The 22,013-nt window shown below is 37.5% G+C and overlaps 1 protein-coding gene across 2 annotated transcripts in view; it reads left to right on the plus strand.

Annotated features, from left to right (window-relative positions):
• The window catches only part of GABRG3 (gamma-aminobutyric acid type A receptor subunit gamma3), a 337,652-nt gene that overhangs the window by 310,489 nt on the left and 5,150 nt on the right, over positions 1 to 22,013 (plus strand). The window contains exons 7-9 of one of the 2 annotated variants that reach the window (XM_065646287.1): positions 12,348 to 12,500; positions 20,246 to 20,442; positions 21,945 to 21,974. In XM_065646287.1, the coding sequence (XP_065502359.1) occupies positions 12,348 to 12,500; positions 20,246 to 20,442; positions 21,945 to 21,974 (380 nt within the window). The remainder of the gene's footprint in view (positions 1 to 12,347; positions 12,501 to 20,245; positions 20,443 to 21,944; positions 21,975 to 22,013) is intronic. The other variant, XM_065646279.1, reaches the window with a different exon arrangement.

The following is a 22,013-nucleotide window of genomic DNA, read 5'->3' on the forward strand; positions in this document are numbered from 1 at the left end:
TGGGAAGTACCCAATAGACTGACTAGATAATCCAGGAGGGCAGTACACTAAACAAAAAGAGTTAGTAGGGACAGGAGAAAAGGCAACATTTATTCAGCACAAAATCAATTTGTTCACAGCACATTGCAACAAAGGCACTACAGTATGTGAAAGAAAAAACATTACATGAATACCAGAGGTACAACCTAGGGAAATTAATAAAGGAAATAGTCGTAGCTTGTTTATGAATATATATTTGAAAAGGTGATATCAATGAAATTTGAAGAGATGAAAGAGTCACAGTTGGGAATGTAAAAAAGACTGATAATACTCCAGTAAAAAAGGCTTCAGTAGGCAAAGAAGGAGCTAAAATAACACTCAATCAGAAGTGGTATCACCTTTTTCCAGCTGTCAGAAGTCTTGGAAATAAATAAGCATGAATGCATATGGATCAATATTTTCCTTTATTCTACCAGATAAAACAGCAAATAGAATGCAAGCTTGCATCTGTTACAGACTACTAAATAGCTCTGCAGAAAACCAAAACATATCTACCTGTAATGTGAAGTGAGAAACAGCTGCACCAGGTGGCTTTAATCTGAAAGACTATGCTAGAAAACTTCTGCAAATATTAGTATTGCTTGGAATTTCTCAACCGACTCTTTACAATTTCTTAACCGTAGCATACTGGGATTTGGTGTGAGATAGAAAGTTAGAGTGTGAAAGATAAAATAACTATTACGGGTTTTTTGAGTGCAAGTAATCACTTACTGGTTTTGTGTGTATAAAACAGAGAAGACAATTTAAGAAGGGTATGAAGGTCCTTGAATGCCTCCAGAGAAAGGCAACAAATCTGGCGAAAGGGCTGGAAGGCGAGTCCTGGGAGGAGCAGCTGAGGACTTTGGGCTTCTCTAGTTTGGAGAGCAGGAGGCTGAGGGGCGACCTCATGGCTCTGCAGCTTCTGAAGAGGGGAAGGGGAGAGGGAGGTGAGGAGCTCTGCTCCCCGGGATCCAGTGATGGGACCCGTGGGAATGGCTGCATCAGAGGAGGTTTAGACTGGATATTAGGAAACATTTATTTACCAAGAAGGTGGTCAAACACTGGAACAGGCATCCTAGAGATGTGGTCAATGCCCCAAGCCTGTCAGTGTTTAAGAGGCATTTGGACAAGGCCCTTAATAACATGCTGTAACTTTTGGTCAGCCATGAAGTGGTCAGGCAGTTACACTAGGTGTTCATTGTAGGTCCCTTCAAGTTGAAACTATTCTATTCTATTCTATTCTATGCTATGCTATGCTATGCTATGCTATGCTATTAAAGTTACTAGCCACTTCCCCAGCAAAACCCCTTCATTAAATCCTTCTGTACTTAACATATCCTTTGATAACTTGATAGCAGTAGTTTAAAGAGCTGACCAGGGATCACTACCACACATTTGTAACAAAGAAGGCTTGAGGTGAAATAAAACACTTCTTTTTTCTCCTCTCAGTTTCAAAAATCTGCAGATAAGATGACCAAATAATTACAGGATTTTCATCTTGGCATGGGTCTCGAACAAAGTTGTGGAACAGCAGATCCTGAAATAGATCAATACAAATATCTATGATAATATAATTAGCACCAACAAACATTCATTCATAGAAACTAACTCCTGTCAGACTAGCTCAAAATCATCTTCTGAGATTACATGTTTGTGGTGATATAATGTACATTTGCAAGACATCTCACTTGATGTGATATGACATTTTGATTAAGAAGCTACAGTGATAAGAAAATCATTGTGGCACATATCAAATGATTAAATTTTGAGTACCTAGTAAGACTCAAAACAGAGCTAGAAAAAACATTATTCATCAGGCCCTTCTGTTGAGATGCTATGTCATCTGGCTTGATGCTATTTAATACTTTCTGTTAATGATGGAAAAGCAATCATAACATTAAGACTCATTAAGTTTATAGGTGACACAAAGACTGAGTGGTCAATGACAGACATAAGTCATGGGGCTAGAACGCAGTGCTTTGTAGCCTGGATTCAAGTGCAAATAGGCATTTCTGCACTTCAGAACATGTATTCAGGATTGAAGCATATATTTAGGGTTGAAGTCTGTGGATTTTGCTTTCCCAGAAATGGAGACATTCCATTCCCAGTGCTGCATGCAGGTTTAAAGGTTTTGGGACATTTCTTGTCAAGTAATAGTTATTTTTAAAAATACTCCTTGTTTGAAGGTATGGCCAAAATACAGATTTTGGATATGTACTCAGAGAAAGATTATTCCCTAGAATAAAGGCATTTTTATTATCTCTGTATGTTATGCTGATGCAACACCCATTAAAATAAGACCTAATTCTGATAGCTGCCCTTCAAGAGTTATTTTGAAAAGTTGTGGAGTGCACAAAGGAGCCAGAAGATTTCTTAGATACTGGAAATAATTCCTTGTGTTAAGCGAGCATAAGTGTTTATCTCAAAGGATAAAGGGTAGTTGATTACTGTCTCTAAATACTTGTATGAGATAAAGAAAACTGACTAACACAGGTTATTCAGTCTAGCTAAGATGTGTTAAGACTCAAGGTCTGAGTTGATGCTATTACAGATGACTGCAGACTATGAAAAACCCACCTGTTTTCAGAGTGAAAATAACTAAGCATTGAGAGAACTTCAAGGGTTACAATGCAACTCTATTGCTGGAAATTTTTAAATGACGGTAGGATGCCTTTCTAAAAGATGTTGTAATTTATCCATAACTTTTGGGTTTGCAGCAGTGATTACTTTAGAAATATCTCATACCATGCAGAAAGTGAGACCAAATAATCACCGTAGTCTTTTCCAGAATGCAGCATGATCAGTGGAGATGGGCTTCCAACAGTGAGATACTATTTAAAGCTTTCAAAAGATTATAAGGGAAATTTGGCCACAAGAGTGTATGTTAGGGACAATTGAGGTTTACCAGATGTCAGTATAGATAGGAAGAAACAGGTTACCCCATTCTGTGATTATATAAAAGGTGTCACAGTACAGTCACAATGGTGAAGCCAAACTCATGAACATTTTAATCTAATGAAAAGGATATCAGGTCAAGCAAAATGTTGCATTTTTATTATTTTTTTTTAAATGTGTAAAATTGAATTCCAAGGAAGAAAAAGAGAGCATTTCATTTGAAAATACTGAAACAGGGTTTTTTGATAGCTATTTGATAGCTATTTGATAACTATTTCGACTGGTTCTGGAATTACAAACTCACCCAGTCCAATCCCGTGGGACCTCGTAACAAACTTTGACGTACAAAGGGGCCTCCTTCCACAAACAAGAGCTCTTGTGAGTAAGAAATTCAGCCCTAGAAATAAATGAGAAGTGTTCAGCATTGACAGATGACATAAACCTGGGGGTTCCCAGGCATGATTTGGTGCTTATTAGAAGCAAATTGAATGCAAGAGTCATTAGTGTTGTATATTCTCAGACCTCCTACAGTATTTGGTGCTCTGTGGAGCATGAAGAATGCTCTGTTTGAAAAGCATTGCACAGCTCTCCAACAATAAAACCTCTCAAAAAAAGATTCATACATAAATTACACTAATTTTCACTATGATCCTCCATTTACTTTCACTGACATAGGCAGCTATGGTGATTTATTATTGTTTTCACTTTATCTGCTATTGTTCTCTGTTATTCTTCAAGCACAAAATAAAACCTATGTATGGTAAATAGCAACACTTCTGAGGAATAGTGAATAATGGATCATGAATACCACACCATATTTGTATATTGATTTTCTCTCAGATTGATGCATGAATACAAGCACAGATTATGTGGGTAACTTTTCTGCTGTTAAGGCAGAAATCGAACTGGACTGGTAATCATGGATCGAAGTCTTGATTATGGTATTACACATTTTTATTCCCATTATGTGGCTTGATGAAACTGCATTTTTGGAGGATTTTCCAATATTACTTGTACGTTACAAGAATCAAATTAAAAATCCATTGTTTTCACTAGTGCCCCATTTGAAAAAAAAATATTAAGTGATCCTTCATGTTGTAAAATGAAAATGTCATTATGCCTAAAGATAACAGGCCTGAACAGCCCAAGAGCAATTCTGATGCTCATATTACCACATAGATGAAGAAGATACTATAACCTCACATAGCATTTGTTGGAGGATGGCATGATATACAGTAGTAGGACTGGGAGGAAAGAATAGGTGTATTTGACAGGACAGCTTGTATAAGTATGTAAACATGTAAGTGTTCAAAGAAGAAAAACATCATCGATCATACCAACAAGCACTATATATTTTTAAAATTTTTTTTTACAAAGCTTTTATTTTCAGAATTAATTTTGAAGGTTAATCGTGTTCATGGATGTTGATCCATCTCCCAAGTACATTCAAAGCACTCCAGATGCATAACAGAAGGTATGGGCTACAGCTACAGACAGTGAAATTATTACAGCTGGATCTAAAGTAACTCATTTTGAAACTGCCAGTATGGCATCTAATAAATTGGTTAGGGCACAAGAAATATTGACCAGTAGGTTTCAAATGACTGTGGGATATACAAAGAATTTAAATGTTGAAAAAATTGATCTTTTATTTATTTGATTTCAGTTCTTCGTGAAAAGTTCTAGTATACAACCTATGTATGCCAATTATTCTGAAAAACAAAACAAACAAAACACCACAATGCACAGAAATTAGATCTCTGAACAAATTAATTGGTTTTCCAGATTTAATACTAAATGCCTACATCAGAGGAGGAAACAATCTTGTGTGCTGGAAACATAGTCATTATTGTTTAAAGGCAGGCATTAGTTCATTTAACAAAACTTTCATTTTACAAAAATCTTTTGAAAATGCAGATTACATCAAAGAAAATTAAAGTTCACTATCTAACGAAGAATAAACAGAATAAAGGCAAATTTTTCTATGGTGATGAAAAAAACCTGGTAGCTTGAAGTAAAAATATGATCTTCAATATTATATTCCTCTTGATATTACAACAACGACAACAACAACAACAAACCCAAAACTTAATGTCTTTCGGTTCTGATAAATTAGGACAAAGTCTTGGTCTTACTTGACTCTAAAATATCTGTTGCCTTCAGACAGCTTGGGATCTAGTCTTTGCTTTTCATACTCTAATCTGTCAATATTTGATTTGTATTATGCATGCTTATGAATATGTATATACTTATAATTGAACATGATTTCTATAAACACAAACAATGCTGTTGGCATTGGGTTTCTCTTTTTCACTGTATACTAGTATACTAATTTGTTTATGATAATGGCAAACTTTAGCAATTATTTGGCTCTCATGGTATGCATACATTTCTGGAAAATTTGCTTTTTAAGTGCTGAAAGCCAGATCTGGGCTACACTGTACTTGTACACACACACACACATGCACACACAGACACACCTGATAATACCAAACACAATTATGAATTGGAAAACAGAGATCTCTGGGGCACAGAAAGCTTTCTTTCCCCCTGTTTGTTCAATAGCTATTATATAAGATCCTTGCCTGTGCCTGGGTCTCTCATAGCTACTGTGGCAATACATATAAAAATGATACTTCCAAAGTCCTGTATGCATTTCTTGTGTGGCTAAACATGCACCTAATGCACAAATTATGTATTTAATGAGTGCCTGTTACCATTCTGAGAAAGCTCAATTTATTTGGGATGAGGTGCAAACATGTTTCTCTGTACATGCACACATGCTCCCATCCAAGCACAGAATCTTAATTATCTAGATATGACCATGAAGATACCTAAATACCAGAGCAGCATAGGGGAATCTAAGACAAGCTCTTAAGTGACAGCATGGCCTCAATCATTCTGTTCTTCCTTTTGGCTTGGAAGCATTAGTCATAGAGTGCTATGGAGCAAAGATTGCTCCTGGAATGAAAACTATTGTACTGCGTACTGGTTGACACATTTTGGAGGACTGAGAATAATCCTGTGATGAGTCCTAAGCATTTCTTCATTGTTTATAGAGATACTGGAGAAGATAAAGGCATTTTGAATGATGCTGTCATGACTCTCATTCCTTCTACAGTTCTCCTCAAGGGAACTGCAAAATCCTGTTTTCACCCTTGTCATTTCAGTTTTAATAATAGCTCCTTTTGGAGTCACAGCCACCTGTGGGGGCATTCAGCTATTTCTTCTACCATTTTGCTTAGTTTTTAGGTCTTCCAAAGTTCAAATCTCCTCCATATGTGGACTGGCTGAAGACCAAGTATCTAGGAAACTCATGTCAGGATGGGATACCAGCTCTGCAGACAGACCAGCTGCTGAAGTGTTAGCAATAGGCAATGTACTTTAAGAAATCTCATTCCATCTGTTTTCATATTAGTAATGCTAATGAGAAAATAGCTTGAACTTCCACTGGGCATGTCTCTAAGGAGTTGGGATAATGGCCTGGGATGTGAAAAGGCCTAGTTGACATGACAATTCTGTCTGATTTCTGCTCTGAATTAGGTAGGGTTTATACCACAGTGTCTGTTTCTGCCTGATTCTGAACTGAGATATTCTTTCCAGAAAGTGCAAAATCTGGAACCTGCAACCACGTCTTGAACCTGAAGCTTGCACATCTTCAATTGACGTTGGTACTACCATGAAAGTATGCATCCCTTCTAAAAAACCTCTCTACTGAACATTTTGCAAAAACTTCTATACATACTGACTTTGATGATCTTTTTTTTAATGGTTTTATTTGTCAGATGTCTGACCAATGTATTCAACAACAGCGGTGGTCTCCTGCTTGACCTAATTATGTTCAAATACTATAGTTCTACCTGGGTATCAGAGAGAAGAATTGTAAATGAAGGCATTTGATACAAGAACACCATCCTGGATGACTGATAGGCAGAGGCCACACCAGCAGAATATTTTCAGCTTACTAAGAAAGCAAAGAAGTCTAGTTCAGGAAAGAAAAAATGGAGCTTTGGGAAGCAAAGATCGGAAAACAGGTTGGGGGAAAATGAAGAGTGAATGGCAGGACTAAATAGGGTCTTCTTTTGGCTTCCAAATAAAAATAAAAAAATTTAAAAAACCAACCAAGCAACCAACCAAAAACCCAAACCAAACCAAAACACTGAGGATTAGAAACTTCGTTTACTCACCATTAAGTAAATTTGATTTTTTAAGATAATAAGGAAGATGCCTTAGTGTACTCTCTGTGGTCGCACTGATCAACAAAGAAATACCCGTGACACACTGTGTGAGTCCTCATTCTAATGCCTAGGACTTTTTTCCTGTAATCAAACTCTCATAAGAATGTTGATAAACTCTGCCACTCCTCATTATTCTGCAGTTCTAGTGATGGATAGTTAGCATGCAACATTCACTCACATGCCAAAATCACTCGGTGTATGCATTGTAGTTTCATATTGCTGTCCTTGTAAAGTCATTCTTTGTTTACCTAAATAATTGGGATTTTAGTACTTGATAAACTAAGAATATAATGGGAGGATAAATTAAAATGTGTGATAGGATGGTATAGTATAGTTTGAGTAAATAAATTATTTACAGTATATCATTTTATATTTTAAAATATTTTCTTAAAACAAAAAATTGCATTATTTTCCATCATTTCACCTTTAAGGGAGATGTTCTTGGTGCAATGTAAGAAAAATTCTGGCAATTCAGCCAACCATGTCATTAGTCTTCAAAAGACAAAGGAAATAGGCTATAGTTTAGCATTGTTCATTAAAATCCACAGCAGTTATTCCTTTAAAAATATTTTTTTTTCCTAAATTGTGTCCTACTTTCAAACCAGAAAGTTAAACTAGTGTAAGTCCTATGGGTCACAGACAGCAGTCATCTTGGTTTCGTGGGAAGGATTGCTACACTCTTCCTATTACTCCAGATTTGCTGCCTTAAGAAGCACCCTTTGCTCTCATTACAGAAAACTGGTTGGGCGCTATTTTGTCTCAAGGTAATTTTCATTATTTCTGTGAGTTGATGGCTCAGCTAAAAGTTAGTTTGCCTTCCTGGGAAGTTATTTCAGCTGTTAAAGTGAAATTCCTCTCTGAGTTTCAAAGCGAAGTTTTTTTGGTATTAGCTATTTCAGTGGTCCCTAACTAGGCAATCACTGTGTGGTTACTTTTAAACCAAGTACACTGATTTAATGATATGCAGTTTGGAAGGAGGTTTTTCCCATCTTGTCTGCGCTGCGGGGCTTTGTTGAACAATCAACCCCAGCTCCTCTTGTAGCGGTGGCAGTAATGGCAGGTGGAGCTCCAAAGACTGCTGAAGAAGCAAGGGGGCACTGTGCAGAGTGCTTGAAAGCTTTTTCTCTCCTTTGAGTTGCTCATGCCTGCAGGACATACAGAATGAATTGTAGGTCATTTTTTTTTAGAAGAGAGGAGAATTTCTTTGTACAAATTATTTTGTGTGGATAGAGAAAGTCAGAAATGAATGTACCGTGGCTACTTTCCTTTAAGCTGCAAAGAAATGCTTTTAGATATATAGAGAATAATTACTTCTGGAAGGAGTAATTTGGACAATAATAATAATAATGTAGTTAGGAGTAGTGCATTGAGGAAAGTAGCTATAGCATGCACGTGCTGGCTCTTCTGTTTGCAAAGAGACGATTCAGGAGTCTCAAAAGAAGTTGACTTGGCTGAGGATAGAAGAACTGAAATATTAATTTAGTTGAAAATTGTAATTTACTGTACTTACTAAAAAAACCAACTGTATCCAGTACATGCTGTACAGAAACATGCTTGCCATTGACAGCAGTCACAACATTCATGCTTCCAGTTGATGCTCTGCATTTCAGCAGTGGCAGTTCACGAAGTGTCGTCATCGTTATTTATCATCTCTAAGCTGTACCCTCTCTAAGCATGGCTAGAATATTGTAGGAGAACCAACAAATTCTCCTCTTCCACTTTGGATCACTAGTTCCACTGGACGAAGTTGTTCTCCCAGTCTGTTGCTATTATCTGTCAGTGTGTTCTCATAAGTTAGAGTATAGCACAGAAGGTACAGTATATGTCCATATGCACAGCTGCTGCGTATATGGCTGGGTCTGCCTTCTTCATTGTGAGAATTTTTGTATGGATTTCAGAAGAGAAAACAGGTTAGTGGATAAATAAATGCAGCCAATCATTTGATCATCATAGGATTTCATTTTCATTGGATGCTTGTTAGACATCTATCGGTCTTTGTTGGATACTTGGGAATTTGCAGCTCCTTGTAAAATTTGACTGAGTTACTGTTCCTTTATTTAGCTTGCTGGAAGGAGATTCTGCAGAGAAGAGGTATCCTAACAGGTTTTTAGCTGGGATAAAGACAAGTTGAATAGTTGTGTTGTAATAAAGAGCAGGGGAAGGAAGGAAGCAAGCAAACAAGAAAGGCAGCCAGCAGAGGAGGAGCAAGCAGAGAAGGAGTTGTGCATGTCCTCAAGGATAAGGCATCAAGTTTAACTACAAAACAAAAGAGGAAAGTAACTAAAATACCCTTTAAAAGGTTAAGAAGGTTATTATATTTGAGTAAAATAACCTTAACACCCTCACAGAAGTAGCTTGATGTAGCTTTCACCATGGAATCAAGGGATGTGATTCACTCCTTGGATCATCTCTAAGTGCCTACGATGTGTTTGTCCACATCTGAGCCAATCACTCTGCTTTTTTAATCACTAGAGAGAAACAAATGCTTTGAGCACATTCACCTCCATCTAAAGTAAACCTCTAAAACAGATTAGACAAACCATATACTAAAAGTACCAATTTCTCTTCATTAAGTATAGAAAGGAGGCCACAGTGTGCAGGTCATCTGTAGAATCTGCCTTCTAGATAACTAAGATCAAGTGAAATGAATACTGCCTGAAAGATACTGAATCAGTTTGTGCCTAAACAGAATGATGGACTCTTTACGTCATTTAATCTCTGCCTCAGTTCCTGTCTGCAAAACAATTGAAATGCTCCATAATTTTCTCCCACTCTCAGTTTATCAGTTTTATTAATACTTCAGTAGAAGACCTTAGAAACAGGGAATGTGCCTTACTAGCCAGTACATTTCTATTCACTATTTAGCCCAACTCTCATCTGCTGTGCTGGGTTTCATGGTGATAGTATTCAGAGGAACAGTGACTTGTGTGTGTGAATTGTGAATTGCATGTATCATCTATTGTTGTACAAAATTAGAAGTATGCAGATTGTTTTGCTTTCTATAGTGCTCAGGCAGCTGAGTCCAGTTCTAGATATGGTAACTGAGTAAGGGAAATGTAAAGGCCTGGCAGTATTCCTACAGAGTCTTTGATTTCCCTTTTTTGCTCATCTTTCTGCCTTGACAGACAATGTTTGAAATGTAATGGTGTCTTTTCCATGGTTGTTGGGTTGGTTTCTGTCAGTAGGAGCACTGGTTTCCAAAGCCTCTAACTCCTTACTCCCATTTCTGTGAAATTACCTCAGTTGCTGTGGCATAAATCTTTCTTCGGTGAGGCAAACCAGATTAGGGATCTGATGTAGTTTATAACTAAACCAGCAGAACCAACAGTTACTAATCCACACCGGTTCCCTGGTGCCATTTCCCACAGAAAGAAAAGTGGTGGAGATTAGTGGAATGAAAATAATCCTTAGGCTATGAACAGCCCACAAGGCTCACTGGGTCATGATGTACTGCAATAGTTCTGGCTTGTAACAGCAGTGAGCTTATTTCATTAGCGCTTTGTCCCATTATGCCAAATACACAAGGCTTCTGAAATAATTGTCCAGCTTCTTGAGGTCACACGCTTTTCACTGGCACAGTACTCATGAAAATGTATGTATTCATCTAACAGAAGCATGATGAAAGCACCTACAGGCTTATCAACCTCTTCCAAATATATCTATCTCAAAAAGGATGTACTTAACACATAGAAACTTTTCCTTTTGACTCATTGTTCTAAGTTTCTCACCCCAAATCCCACCTTTGGATTTTTATTTACCTTTGGTTTTGTAGCTTATTGTAGTTCACTCATTTTACAGTGGCCTTCAGAGATTCTTTGGGTGGAAGATTTTTTTACTGAATTAATTTCTTTTCTATGTCATATTTAGCTATAGTCAAAATATCCACTATATTAAATTATTTTGTTCATATGCTGTTACTAGAAGATTAAGATTTAATTTGTCTCAACTCCTGATGAACCCGTTATGTCACTACTTGGGTGAGCTGTATGTACATTGCTTTGTGGATTAATCCTGTGCTACCAATTTCTTCAGTCTTCTGGTGGTTTGCTGTAACAGGACAGACCTACCTACCTATTGTAAATGATGCCTTCTGCAGATATTGTATTATAGAATGTCAAGGTTTGTAATAAGAAGCAATGTAATTTATTAGGTCAAGTCTGATATAGTCAGACAAAAACCCCATAAAAGTTCTCAGGCATATAAACTCTTCACATCTGAAATGGAAGCAACATATTCAAGTGAAGTACAGAAATTGGTCTCAGTTCAGTTGCATTATTGTTAATCACTGTGACTGCCTGAAAGAAAAGGATAGTTAACATCTGTGAAGCAGCAGGGGATGTTAGTGAGGAGAGAGGTGATAAGGTCAGTAGCCTCTACTGAGTAGAGAAAGAGGGACAGATTATTATCCCCTGTAGAGTCACGAGGGTTAGCAGAAGAGACGCTGTGAATAAAATTATATAATGTGAGATAAACTAGCCTTCTTACTGAGCTCTTGATTTTATGAATCAGAGCAGAATAATAAACTTTATATCCAGGCTCACCTTCTGAAGGTTCATGGATACTTCAAGTGACTACAACTGCTTTGAAATGCAGTAATGCTGACAAAAAGAGACTCTTGATTTTTAATAATGAGTCCCTTAAAAGTATGCATTCTGACCTCTCTTGCCAGCATTGAGGCTCTAGTGTCTCTAAATGACTTCTTATGTAAAGACATACTCATATGCATGCTACATTTGCCATAAAGACCCCTACTGCCTGATTCATATCTCAAAAGAAGATAACAAGTCACTCAAACCTGAAATTAAGGCAGGGAAGACACAGCCTGCAGAAGGAGGTTTGGTTATAGATTCTAGTGAATCATAGTAGCTTCATCTTTTTGGTCATGGAGGATCCAGAGTTATCAAGTCTGGAAAGCCAAGATGCCTTTCAAGAATTTACTCACCCAGAATGACTGCTGAAAGCCTCTGCCTGTCCAAATAGGTCAACATTTCCACAGAGACCTAGAACTAAAGGAAATTCGAATTGAAAGGTTTATTTGAATTCTATTTCACGTGAGCATTGCTGCCCAGTTGCTCTAAAGCCACTGAGAAATATTTCATATGCAGTGTTTTAATGAGGTTTAAAAATTAGCATCTCAATGAACAATGATCTGTATCTCACCACAATGTCAATTTATTTTCTGTGTTATTATTGCAGGTGATTATGTAGTCATGACTATATACTTCGACTTAAGTAGAAGAATGGGATACTTTACTATTCAAACTTACATTCCCTGTATATTAACAGTTGTTCTTTCCTGGGTATCCTTTTGGATTAAAAAAGATGCCACACCAGCAAGAACAGCATTAGGTAAGTTGTTAATAATTCCTTTTTCTGCTCTCTTTGTGGAGTTTCTACATTATCATTTGAAAATGTCATCTTCCTTTCAAAGGGACCACTAGCTATATGCTTTGGGTTATTGCTACCACTTCTTGCAGACTCAGATCTACTTATCACAGAAGCCTCTGGTTTTCTGCCTTCCCTAACAGGGTAATTAAAAGTAAACTACCCTGACCCTTTGTAATGACACTGCCACCTATTTTGCATAATATCTTAGAATTAATGCCTGTCTCTTTGTTCTCAGTATGATATTTAAGTGACATTTTTTAAGAATAAATTAATTGCACCGCTGGCTTCCTTCCCTTCGGAAACTGTCCCCCACAGGGCATTATGTCTTACATATACAGAAAACTGTGGGATATAATAATATTAACTCAAATAAAGTGTTTTAGCTTGAGTGCTTGAAGTTAAGCTCCACACGAGGTGTATAGATATTTTTCATAGATTGTGGAGATTTATGCTGGTATAGATTTTCTAGCAGCTCATTTATATCAGGACCAGTGTGTGCATTTTGGCATTGTGCTTTGGGATACACTTATAAGTGCTGACCCTTGATTATTGCATCTATTGGAAAAACTGCAGGTTTTGCCAGCGTCAAGGGCATAGAGCTGTATAACAGCCAATTATAGGCATACATCAGAATTGAAGGAAAACCACCATCTTAGTCTAGACTATGGTTACCAGGGCTACCAACACTAACTGATTTAGAAATCTACAAGTCTAGGAAAAAAGGGGAGGCTGTGTCAATGTTTACATGTCTGTTTTCAAGCTTGGGGGTTACCATTCCCAGCTATTCATTGCTTCCTTCTGCTGGAGTTTGTTACCCTCTCCACTTAACCAGCTGGACTCCCCACATCATTTCAATTTGAAGAACAAATTATTAAAAACTGATCAGCCTGACTTTTTGGACTGAAATCAGATGGGAAACATTTGTAGGAGCAACTGAGTCCCCAAGCTTGAGAGGGTGATATCGCTGCAAGGAAAGACTGAAGGACAAGGGCTGTGAACGGGCTGCACCACCTTGAAGGACACATGAAGGCACCCTGGAGCAAGGCACAGTGTTCTCAAGTGCTGCTGTGTGCCGACAAGCCTCCATGCAACCCCAGTATAGGAGAAGCCATCCTTACAAACCACCTCTGTCTGCCACTCCCCTAAATAGATGATCAAGGGTACTCAGTATTCCTCATCCTTTTTCGTTCAAGTAACTAAATGTTGACCAGAAATGGTGTTTACTTATATGTGAATCCATTTCTGCTAGCTCTTTTTCAAACACCATGTAGGTGTGTTCTACTTGATCTCAGGAGGAAGACACCTTGTTCGACAAAGCAGCCTTTTTACAGTTGTTCAAAATGACTTGTCCTATTTCAGCCCATCTCTCTCCCACACTAATAAATCTGAGCAATTTTTGGGGGTCTGTGGTTTCTAGCATAAAGGCCCTGAAAGGGAAAATAAAAATGAAGTGCTAAAGAAACTTCGAAGCCCATTCACTCTGAACAAGATTTTAGCTGCTAAGCCTCTTGAACTTGTCCAGGAATCTGATACACTTTCTAAATCCTTCATTTATACAAAAAACTTGTGGTCATCTATTCAGGGTGCAGAAGGTCTGGGTCACAAACATTTTTCCTCCAAAACTTCTAGTGCTTCAATAGCTTAGTAACTTTCAGCTGAATGATTGAAGAAATACATTAACAAAAATATTCTCTAAGTGCAACTCCCTCACTATCCATAGCTTTATTTAAGCAATGAAGCTATATGCCAGCCATTCCTGTATCAGTCCTTAGGCATCTTCCTAGGAGAGGTTGTATCACCTTTAATTCCTAGTGAGTGCTGAGAGGCATCCTGTCAAACCAAGAGCAGCTCAGTGATATGCAACAGGGTTAGTAGAAAGAAAAGTCTCAGACGACCTGTAATAAGACAACTGCAAGCAGCCAACACTGGTTCATACTTTACAGATAATTCTGTATTAAACCCCATTTTGCATGAGGTCAGCACAAGACCATAACCTGCTGGATTTTCTCCAGAAGTTTGAAATATTAACATATGTAGCAATTCTGACCATTGTAAGTCATGTGGCATCACATGGATCCAGTTCTGTGAGGTTATTTTCCAAGAAAGGAATATTTAGTCCCTTCATGTGAATGTCAAAGGGCCTTTACACTGCAGCTCCAGCAACATGACAGACCCTAAAACTTACAACCTCCTCCAACTCCAGGACAGTGCGAAGATGATACAAAGGTGAAGACAGAGCAGCTGTATGACTGCCTGTTCCAGGCTGTGTAGATTTGCCTCTGATGGCCAGAAAATTGAGCGATAGACCTTTAGTGAACTTCTCTGCTGCACTCCTTTCTTCTTAAATTGGGTGACTCAGTGAAGATAAGGAAAGATTTACCACACTCTTTTAACTTGGAATCTGAAGCACCATGTGTGTGCAGAGAGCCACACAGCATCCATTTAGGTTATCCTTCATAAAGCTTAAGGGTAGAAAAGTCATTTAACAGTTTGCATTACTAATTTTCTGGAAGCAGCATTCATACCCTGTCCCTGAGGGAAGTTCCCAACACCACACTGCTGTTTCCCAATTAATTAGACATGGAAGTAGATTAGATCACTAGTCACAAGAGTGTGACTCTCTTTGCCTCATCTCCTCAGCCAGTGGGAACTTCAGACAAAAAAATGTACTCATATACTGTGGTCATGAATTTGAAGAACATAAAAATGAAATGTTCCAAGGCTCTATTCAATGGCTATCATGACTAACTCCTAAAACTGATTAAGAATTAAATTACTGGGCTAAAATATAATATTTTTAATAAATAAAGTCAAATGAAAAGAAAATTATACATACGAGTCACCTTTTTGTGCACAGAGTCCTGTTCCTCCCAAATCAGCAGTGGCCTCTTGGCTCTTGGGATGCAGCAAACACATGTTCCTAGTTTACTGTAGGTCTGCTTGTATAACACAACTTATAAATCTGTCTGAGCAACAGCACACATCCACATTTGGATAGTGGCACATGGTGAAATTGTGAGTAATACAGCCAAAGGCAAACCACTGAAATTGTCCTGTTAATTAGTCTAAATGAATTGTAGACTCAGTGCACCAATTCTGCTCCGAGTATAGCTGCATTAATGTGAAGGGCTAGCATCAGGGAAATATTTCACTCTCTAAAATTAATGAGCAAATTCCTAAACTGTTGGCAACTACTCACAGTTACATGAAGGACAGGTTTTACCTCTTTCTGAATAACACTAAGTAATAAGCTATTTCTGTGCTGGAAAAAATAAATGCAATCGGAGTATTTGGCTCTGAGGGGAAAAGTGAGATCATAAGTATCCTTTCAGCAGGACTGTCCAGAGGCATCAAAGTGCTCTTGAAAAACTTGGCATCATAGTCTCTTTTTCACATGCTCTTTGAGGGACTGAGGCTCGGAGTGGAAACATGACTCACTCCAGGCCACCTGAAGAGTCACTGGGAAATTGGAAGTAGAATTTGAGTGTTAGATGAGAACTGTGTTTTGTGATCTCAGGTTATTCTGCCCTGCATTCAGAGAGAAAAATAAAGTCTCTCGGCTGTTTCTGCTTGTCTCTAGTAATCAAAATGATCTTCTCCCAGTGATCACAGCTAAAAGCAGCCAGCAAGCATCTGAGGAAAAGCTATCATCTGGAAAAGAATAGGACGTTTTCCTTGAAGATGAAAAGAATTAAGTTAAACTGAAGTTTTCATCCCAGTTTCCCCCTGCTTTTTCAAAATGGGTATAATATGTAACAGGACCAGGCAGTAACTACAAGAGCAACTTCAAACCACAGTTTAAAGAAATACAGTGGGTATCAAGGCCAGCAATGTGTTGATGTAAAAGAAGATACCAATGATGTTTAATAAAAAATGAGCTTTGCTGTCCTTGTCATTCCATCTTAAGTTCATTCACTCGAAAAACAAGCAAGTGATCAAAATTGGTGCCAGAACAAGAGATGGAGAAATTAAGTTTATAAACAAGTGATCACCTGGGTGAAAGCAGTACACCTTTCCTCCAGTGTCCCAACATATACTTACGAAAATAAGAAAAAATGAGCCTCAGTGACCAAAGACTTTCTAACACTGAAGCTTTCACTAACACTTCCTAACAACCTCACTTTGCATACTGTTGTCCAGTAAGGAGCTTTCAAACAGTAATAATTGTAAATAACTGTTTAGGCAAATGATCTAAAGGTTAAAGTGTTCTCATGCATTATGTATCCCTGCATCACTTGATCCCTCAAACAGTCCTTTTTGATTTATCGGACAGCACCTTTGGTATGGAATTTGCTCAGAGAATATAAATGTCACAAAATGGTATTTACACACAAACTTGTAAGCTCCCACTTACACCTGTCTACCTGAAAATTTTGAAGCCAGGTTACTTCAAAGCTGTCCTTGGCTGGTGTTAAAATTCTATCGAAACAGACAGTTTAAGAATACTGTGATTTTCAATAACAGTTCCAAAACTCGCTTTACCATGCAGGTCTCCCCAAAGTGAGAGACTTAACAATTTCATCTGGCAAGGTTTATTGCATTCGAAACCACTCAACAAACTGAATTTTCTTAGCATGAGAGATAAAATGAGGTAAGGGTATGGATTCTAGATATTATCTTTGGAAATAATGGGAGCTGCATTTTATTCATATATGCATATCTGTGTATTCTGACTTGTAAATGTGTAGGAATACAAAACTGTGTCATCTGGTGCAACTTCTTTCTCTTTGCTCTCTGTATGTATCCCCATAGGACTCATTTTAATATTTTAAAATTTGTACCTATGTGTCAAGTGTAAAATTGATACACTGGGTAGAATTTTTATTATTTAAAAAAGTCCTTGCTTGTTTATGGTGTGAGCTCGCATCCAAGTTCAAGCATCAGCTTAAATTAAGAATGATGCTTTTGTATTGGATTTCATATCATAAAAATATTTTGCATAAATAATAGAAGTAAAAATATGTTTGTTTTACTTTTGGATGTTTCTGTCTATGTGCTCAGCAATCTTGTTTCATGCCCTTGCCATAATTTGAAATGTGACATATAACCCAGAAACTGTGATGGCTTGTGATAATGCTAAACTTTCCTTTCCACAAGGTTTTATATTCTGGCTAGAAAATATGATTTGTTGTCAAAGAAACTGAGGATAGACACTACTAGTATCTTAAAACCAACGTAAATCTTACACCATTGCTGTGTCTATAAATTTAGTGGAACCTACTTTGTTTCAATCAGCTGAAATTAGTCCAGAGCCACCCAAAACTCCCATATTCTGTTATCGGTGAGGCACTTACAACATGATTTACTGGGCTGGATTTGCTTAGTTCTGACCTAAAGCTTCAGGGTTTTCAGAGACTCATGCATGATTCAGGCACGTATTTCACATTCAGGCGTAAGGCACAGATACAGGACTCAGGCCGAGTTGATGACTTTTATACTTAAGTACAGAGTCTATAGTCATTTTGGCAGCTGGTTGCCATTACAGATACATACACAATACTTCTTGTCACAAATAATAAAAAGTTATACATCCATTTCAGTAAAAATAGAGAAAAAACAGTACATTGTCAATACAGCATTCAGTAGAAAAATTGCAGACCTTTGCAAAAAAATGGTTTAGAGCATTGCAAGCTTTTTTGTTCTCTTATTTCTTTTTTACCCTTTAATAAAAAAGTGTCCTATCACAGCACCTGTGGGAAACAAAAACTTGTCCTTGAGTTCAGGTAAAAAGAACACTGTATATTGTGCTGGAAGCAGAATACAGGTTTTGAGGAATTTTTTAAAGATAGTAAAATATCTGAGCTAGTATATGCAGATGCGGCTCTGAAAAAGACAGATTTCTGTTAGAATCTAAACATGAGTTAGAAAGTGTTAGAGAACTGTATTTCATATTGTAGAGTATGTCATCATCTGGATGCAGTTCTTCTGAAGTTAGTGACTCCCAAGGCCTGGGTCATGGTCATGAAGAAAGACTAATTAACCAATAGTTTGTGAGGGCCAAATCAAGGCTAGAGAGTCAACACCTTTTGCAGCTGGACATCTTTGCAGTTGACTGTCGTGATGAATGCCTAAGCATGGGGTTTCTCTCTGGAGAGTTTTCAAAGCATCAGCTAGCTACGGAACTGTTGTTGAAGGGTCTGGGGAAGTTACTGGATCATGTCAGCCATATGTACTAATATTGGGATGTGGCACAGTTGACAGGAAACAGAAAACTTTTCCGAACAGCTTTTAGATGTCCAAGATACATACAAAGTCCACATTTCCCACTTCCTATCAGCATTGCTTTCTTCTTGATTATCGGGTTGTATTTTTCCAGCAACTTTTTCTTTTTTTAATTGTTCCTGGGTTATGAATATTTAACAAATGCAAGTAGTTATTATTCATTGTAGAAGAAGGCCGAGAGCCAGGCAATAATCTGCCTTTGGCTCTTCCAGGAACTTTCTGACACCTTGAATGGGGAGGGTTATCCCTGTGAATCACTGTAGTTTCTATCAAATGCTACTAATATGAGGTGGGCATTCCTTCATAAACAGAAAGCAGTAAGAAGTAAACCACAGATACTTCCCTCCAGAGTGCCATTTGTGGAAAGTAATTTTACTATAAGGCATAATTTCAGTCATCCTCTGCCATTTCAAAGACTGTGTACCATTGCAAAATATCACTTTAACTATAAAAAGAAAGATTACCTTATGTTTATGGGGGTTTTTAGAGCAGGTTCCCTCTTGAGGCTTATTTGAGTGAGAGCTTTATTTTTCTTCCCAAGCCATTGAGGAGTTTTATTTTTTCTTTCAGAAGGCTTGCAGTTCTTAACAAATGATTAAAAACGTCAGTCCAAAATGGGAATGAAAAGACCTCTACTCCTCAGGAATGAAATTATATGAATTACCAGCAGCCAAATACCTGACACTGAATAGATTTCATTCGAGGACTCGTTTTATTGTTTCAGGATATTTCACACTAAGTAATTCCCATTATATTCATTACTACTAAATCAATCTAAGATGTGATGCTTAGTATGAATTACAAAAGCTATTTCTATTAAGGCTACATATGAAGTTTGTATGAGAGTCTGTTTACCCTTAATCAGAAAGGAAATAGCAGTGGAGGACTCTCAAGGAAGCAGCAGTGTGAAAACGTAGTTTCGAAATTCATCGTCAGAACTTTGCAGTAGCATTTATTTTCTTCGTTCTGCCCCCCCCTCCTTTTTTTTTCTTTTTTTGAGCACAAGATTTTTCATGAGAGCAGTACTGCTGTGAAAAAGACCATGTTTTCTTCATTGTTTTCTAGGTTTCTTTTTTCTTTTTCTTTTTCTTTTTTTTTTTTTTTTTTTTTTTTTTAAATTTCTGGGTTTAGTACCTTTTCTGCATTATACTTTCAGTCAAAAATTTCTTCATCGTCTCATTCTCCCATATCCCCATCTTCAGCCTAACTGGGACCGGAAAAAAGAAGAGATGAGGAAAAGCATATTGAAAGGCACGGGAATGTCACTTTTGCAAAGATGAATATAAGCAGCTGAGGAAATCTTTGTTTACAAAATACCACTGGGTCTACTGATGTTATTTCTCATTATTTTTACACTACCAAATGAAACTAATGAATTATTTGGGTACACTTTGGATTTCTCTTTTGTATGTTTGCTTCCAAAGATTCTTCTGTGACATGAAGAAATGGCATTGCATACAATTAAATCAAGTTTCTCTCTGCAGGCATCACCACAGTATTGACCATGACAACTTTGAGTACCATTGCGAGAAAGTCATTACCCCGCGTCTCCTATGTCACCGCGATGGATTTGTTTGTGACTGTATGCTTTCTATTTGTCTTCGCTGCTCTGATGGAGTATGCAACCCTCAACTACTACTCAAGTTGCAGGAAACCAAATTGTACTAAGAAGAAAAAGTCGGTACGTTGGGAGCATTTAATTTCTGTTCTAGCATGTGCCTGGCTCAGAGAGCAGAGAATCATTCAATGACAGCCTATAATCCTGTGATACTTAGCTCCTCAAAGCTCTTCCTATTTTGTGGTGTGGTCTGTCCTGAAAGCTGATGGAAAATAGTTACCCATAGTAAGAGCAGAAGCAGTTATGTGCCTGTGGAGCAAGGTCTGTTCATAGCAGAAGCAGCCTGCTGGCCATGAAGCAGCAACCCTGCCTACGTGTCTTTTGTCCTCCAGTTGCTATGCTGGTAGTCATAAAGGACTCCCACTGAAACAGATCGCATAGCTTGTTACACAAATACATGCACATCAATGTATATTCAAATGCATCTGCTATTTCATGGCTTAACAGGTCTAGAAATATTTATGGACCTTACAAACAAGATTTCAATGTCTCTGCTGGGAACCAGCACTTGGTTTTAGCCCTATGTACAAAGGTGGGGTTTTTTTTTCAAAGTACAAAAACAGAGGAGGTCACTTGCAAAGGTTTGATACATGGCTGCATTTTTGGCCAAAAAGACACTTCCAGAAGTAACACCCAGACACAGACAAAAGCTGTTTATTTAAAATAAATTAAGACAGTCGTGCAGGAAGACTTGCCTGATGTACTTCATAATTGACTACAAGAATGAGAGGGGGAAGTATAATGGAGAAAAAAATCTTAGTGTAAATATAGGGAAGGGAAGTAGGTTGTCCACTCATGATCAGTGGAAAATCTTATGTGTTTGAGATTGGTAGCTGGAGATGTTGGATGCCATTTTGTGCAGTGGAGGAAATAAGGACCTTTAAAATCAGAAATACAATGCCAAATATGAAAAATGTGAAGGAGGAAATTGAAGAGAAAGAAGGCTAAATTCAGGGGATAATATGTCACAAGGTAAAAAGGGATTGAATTGAAATGCTACAGAAAATGTTGAATGAAGAAATACTGAAGGAAAAAGCTGAAAAGAGTACAGAATTAGAGAAAGTGCAGAAAGCCATAGACTTAGTCAATGAAAACTCCATTAAACCTCTAATAGCTTCTTGTAAAAATGCATTACACACAAAAGGCAAAGGCGTGTTACCAAAAGAATTGTATGAGACAATCAAAATGAATTTGCTGATGTTTAAAAAAATGCCATCCTATAGAAAGACTGAATGGAAAAGTTATTAGTATCTTTGTGAATAGGATGTATTTCCAGACATGGGAATGAAGATGAAGGAAATCATGCAACACTGATGAGATTTGAGTTAACAGTAGAACAAATGCTAGCTTAGCTATTTGGTAAATAAAAGTAATGGATGGATTGAAACTAGGTGTGCATTCTGCATTTTTAAAGGGTACAGAATATGTAGAATACTCAGAATGAAGCGTTTCGTGGACAAATGCATTTAAAAGGTTTGGTTCAAGAAACGCTATTGAACATTAGATGCCTGTGAAGCAATAAGTATGTTTTTTTTCTGAGTATTCTTTTGTTATCTTTATTTAAGCTGCCTGATGTCAGTTTTGGTCATGTGATGGTAAGTAAACTATTTTATTCAGTGAAAGCAATGGAGGCA

This window comes from Caloenas nicobarica, chromosome 1 (genome assembly GCF_036013445.1).
Source record: "Caloenas nicobarica isolate bCalNic1 chromosome 1, bCalNic1.hap1, whole genome shotgun sequence".
Taxonomy (NCBI): Eukaryota; Metazoa; Chordata; class Aves; order Columbiformes; family Columbidae; genus Caloenas; species Caloenas nicobarica.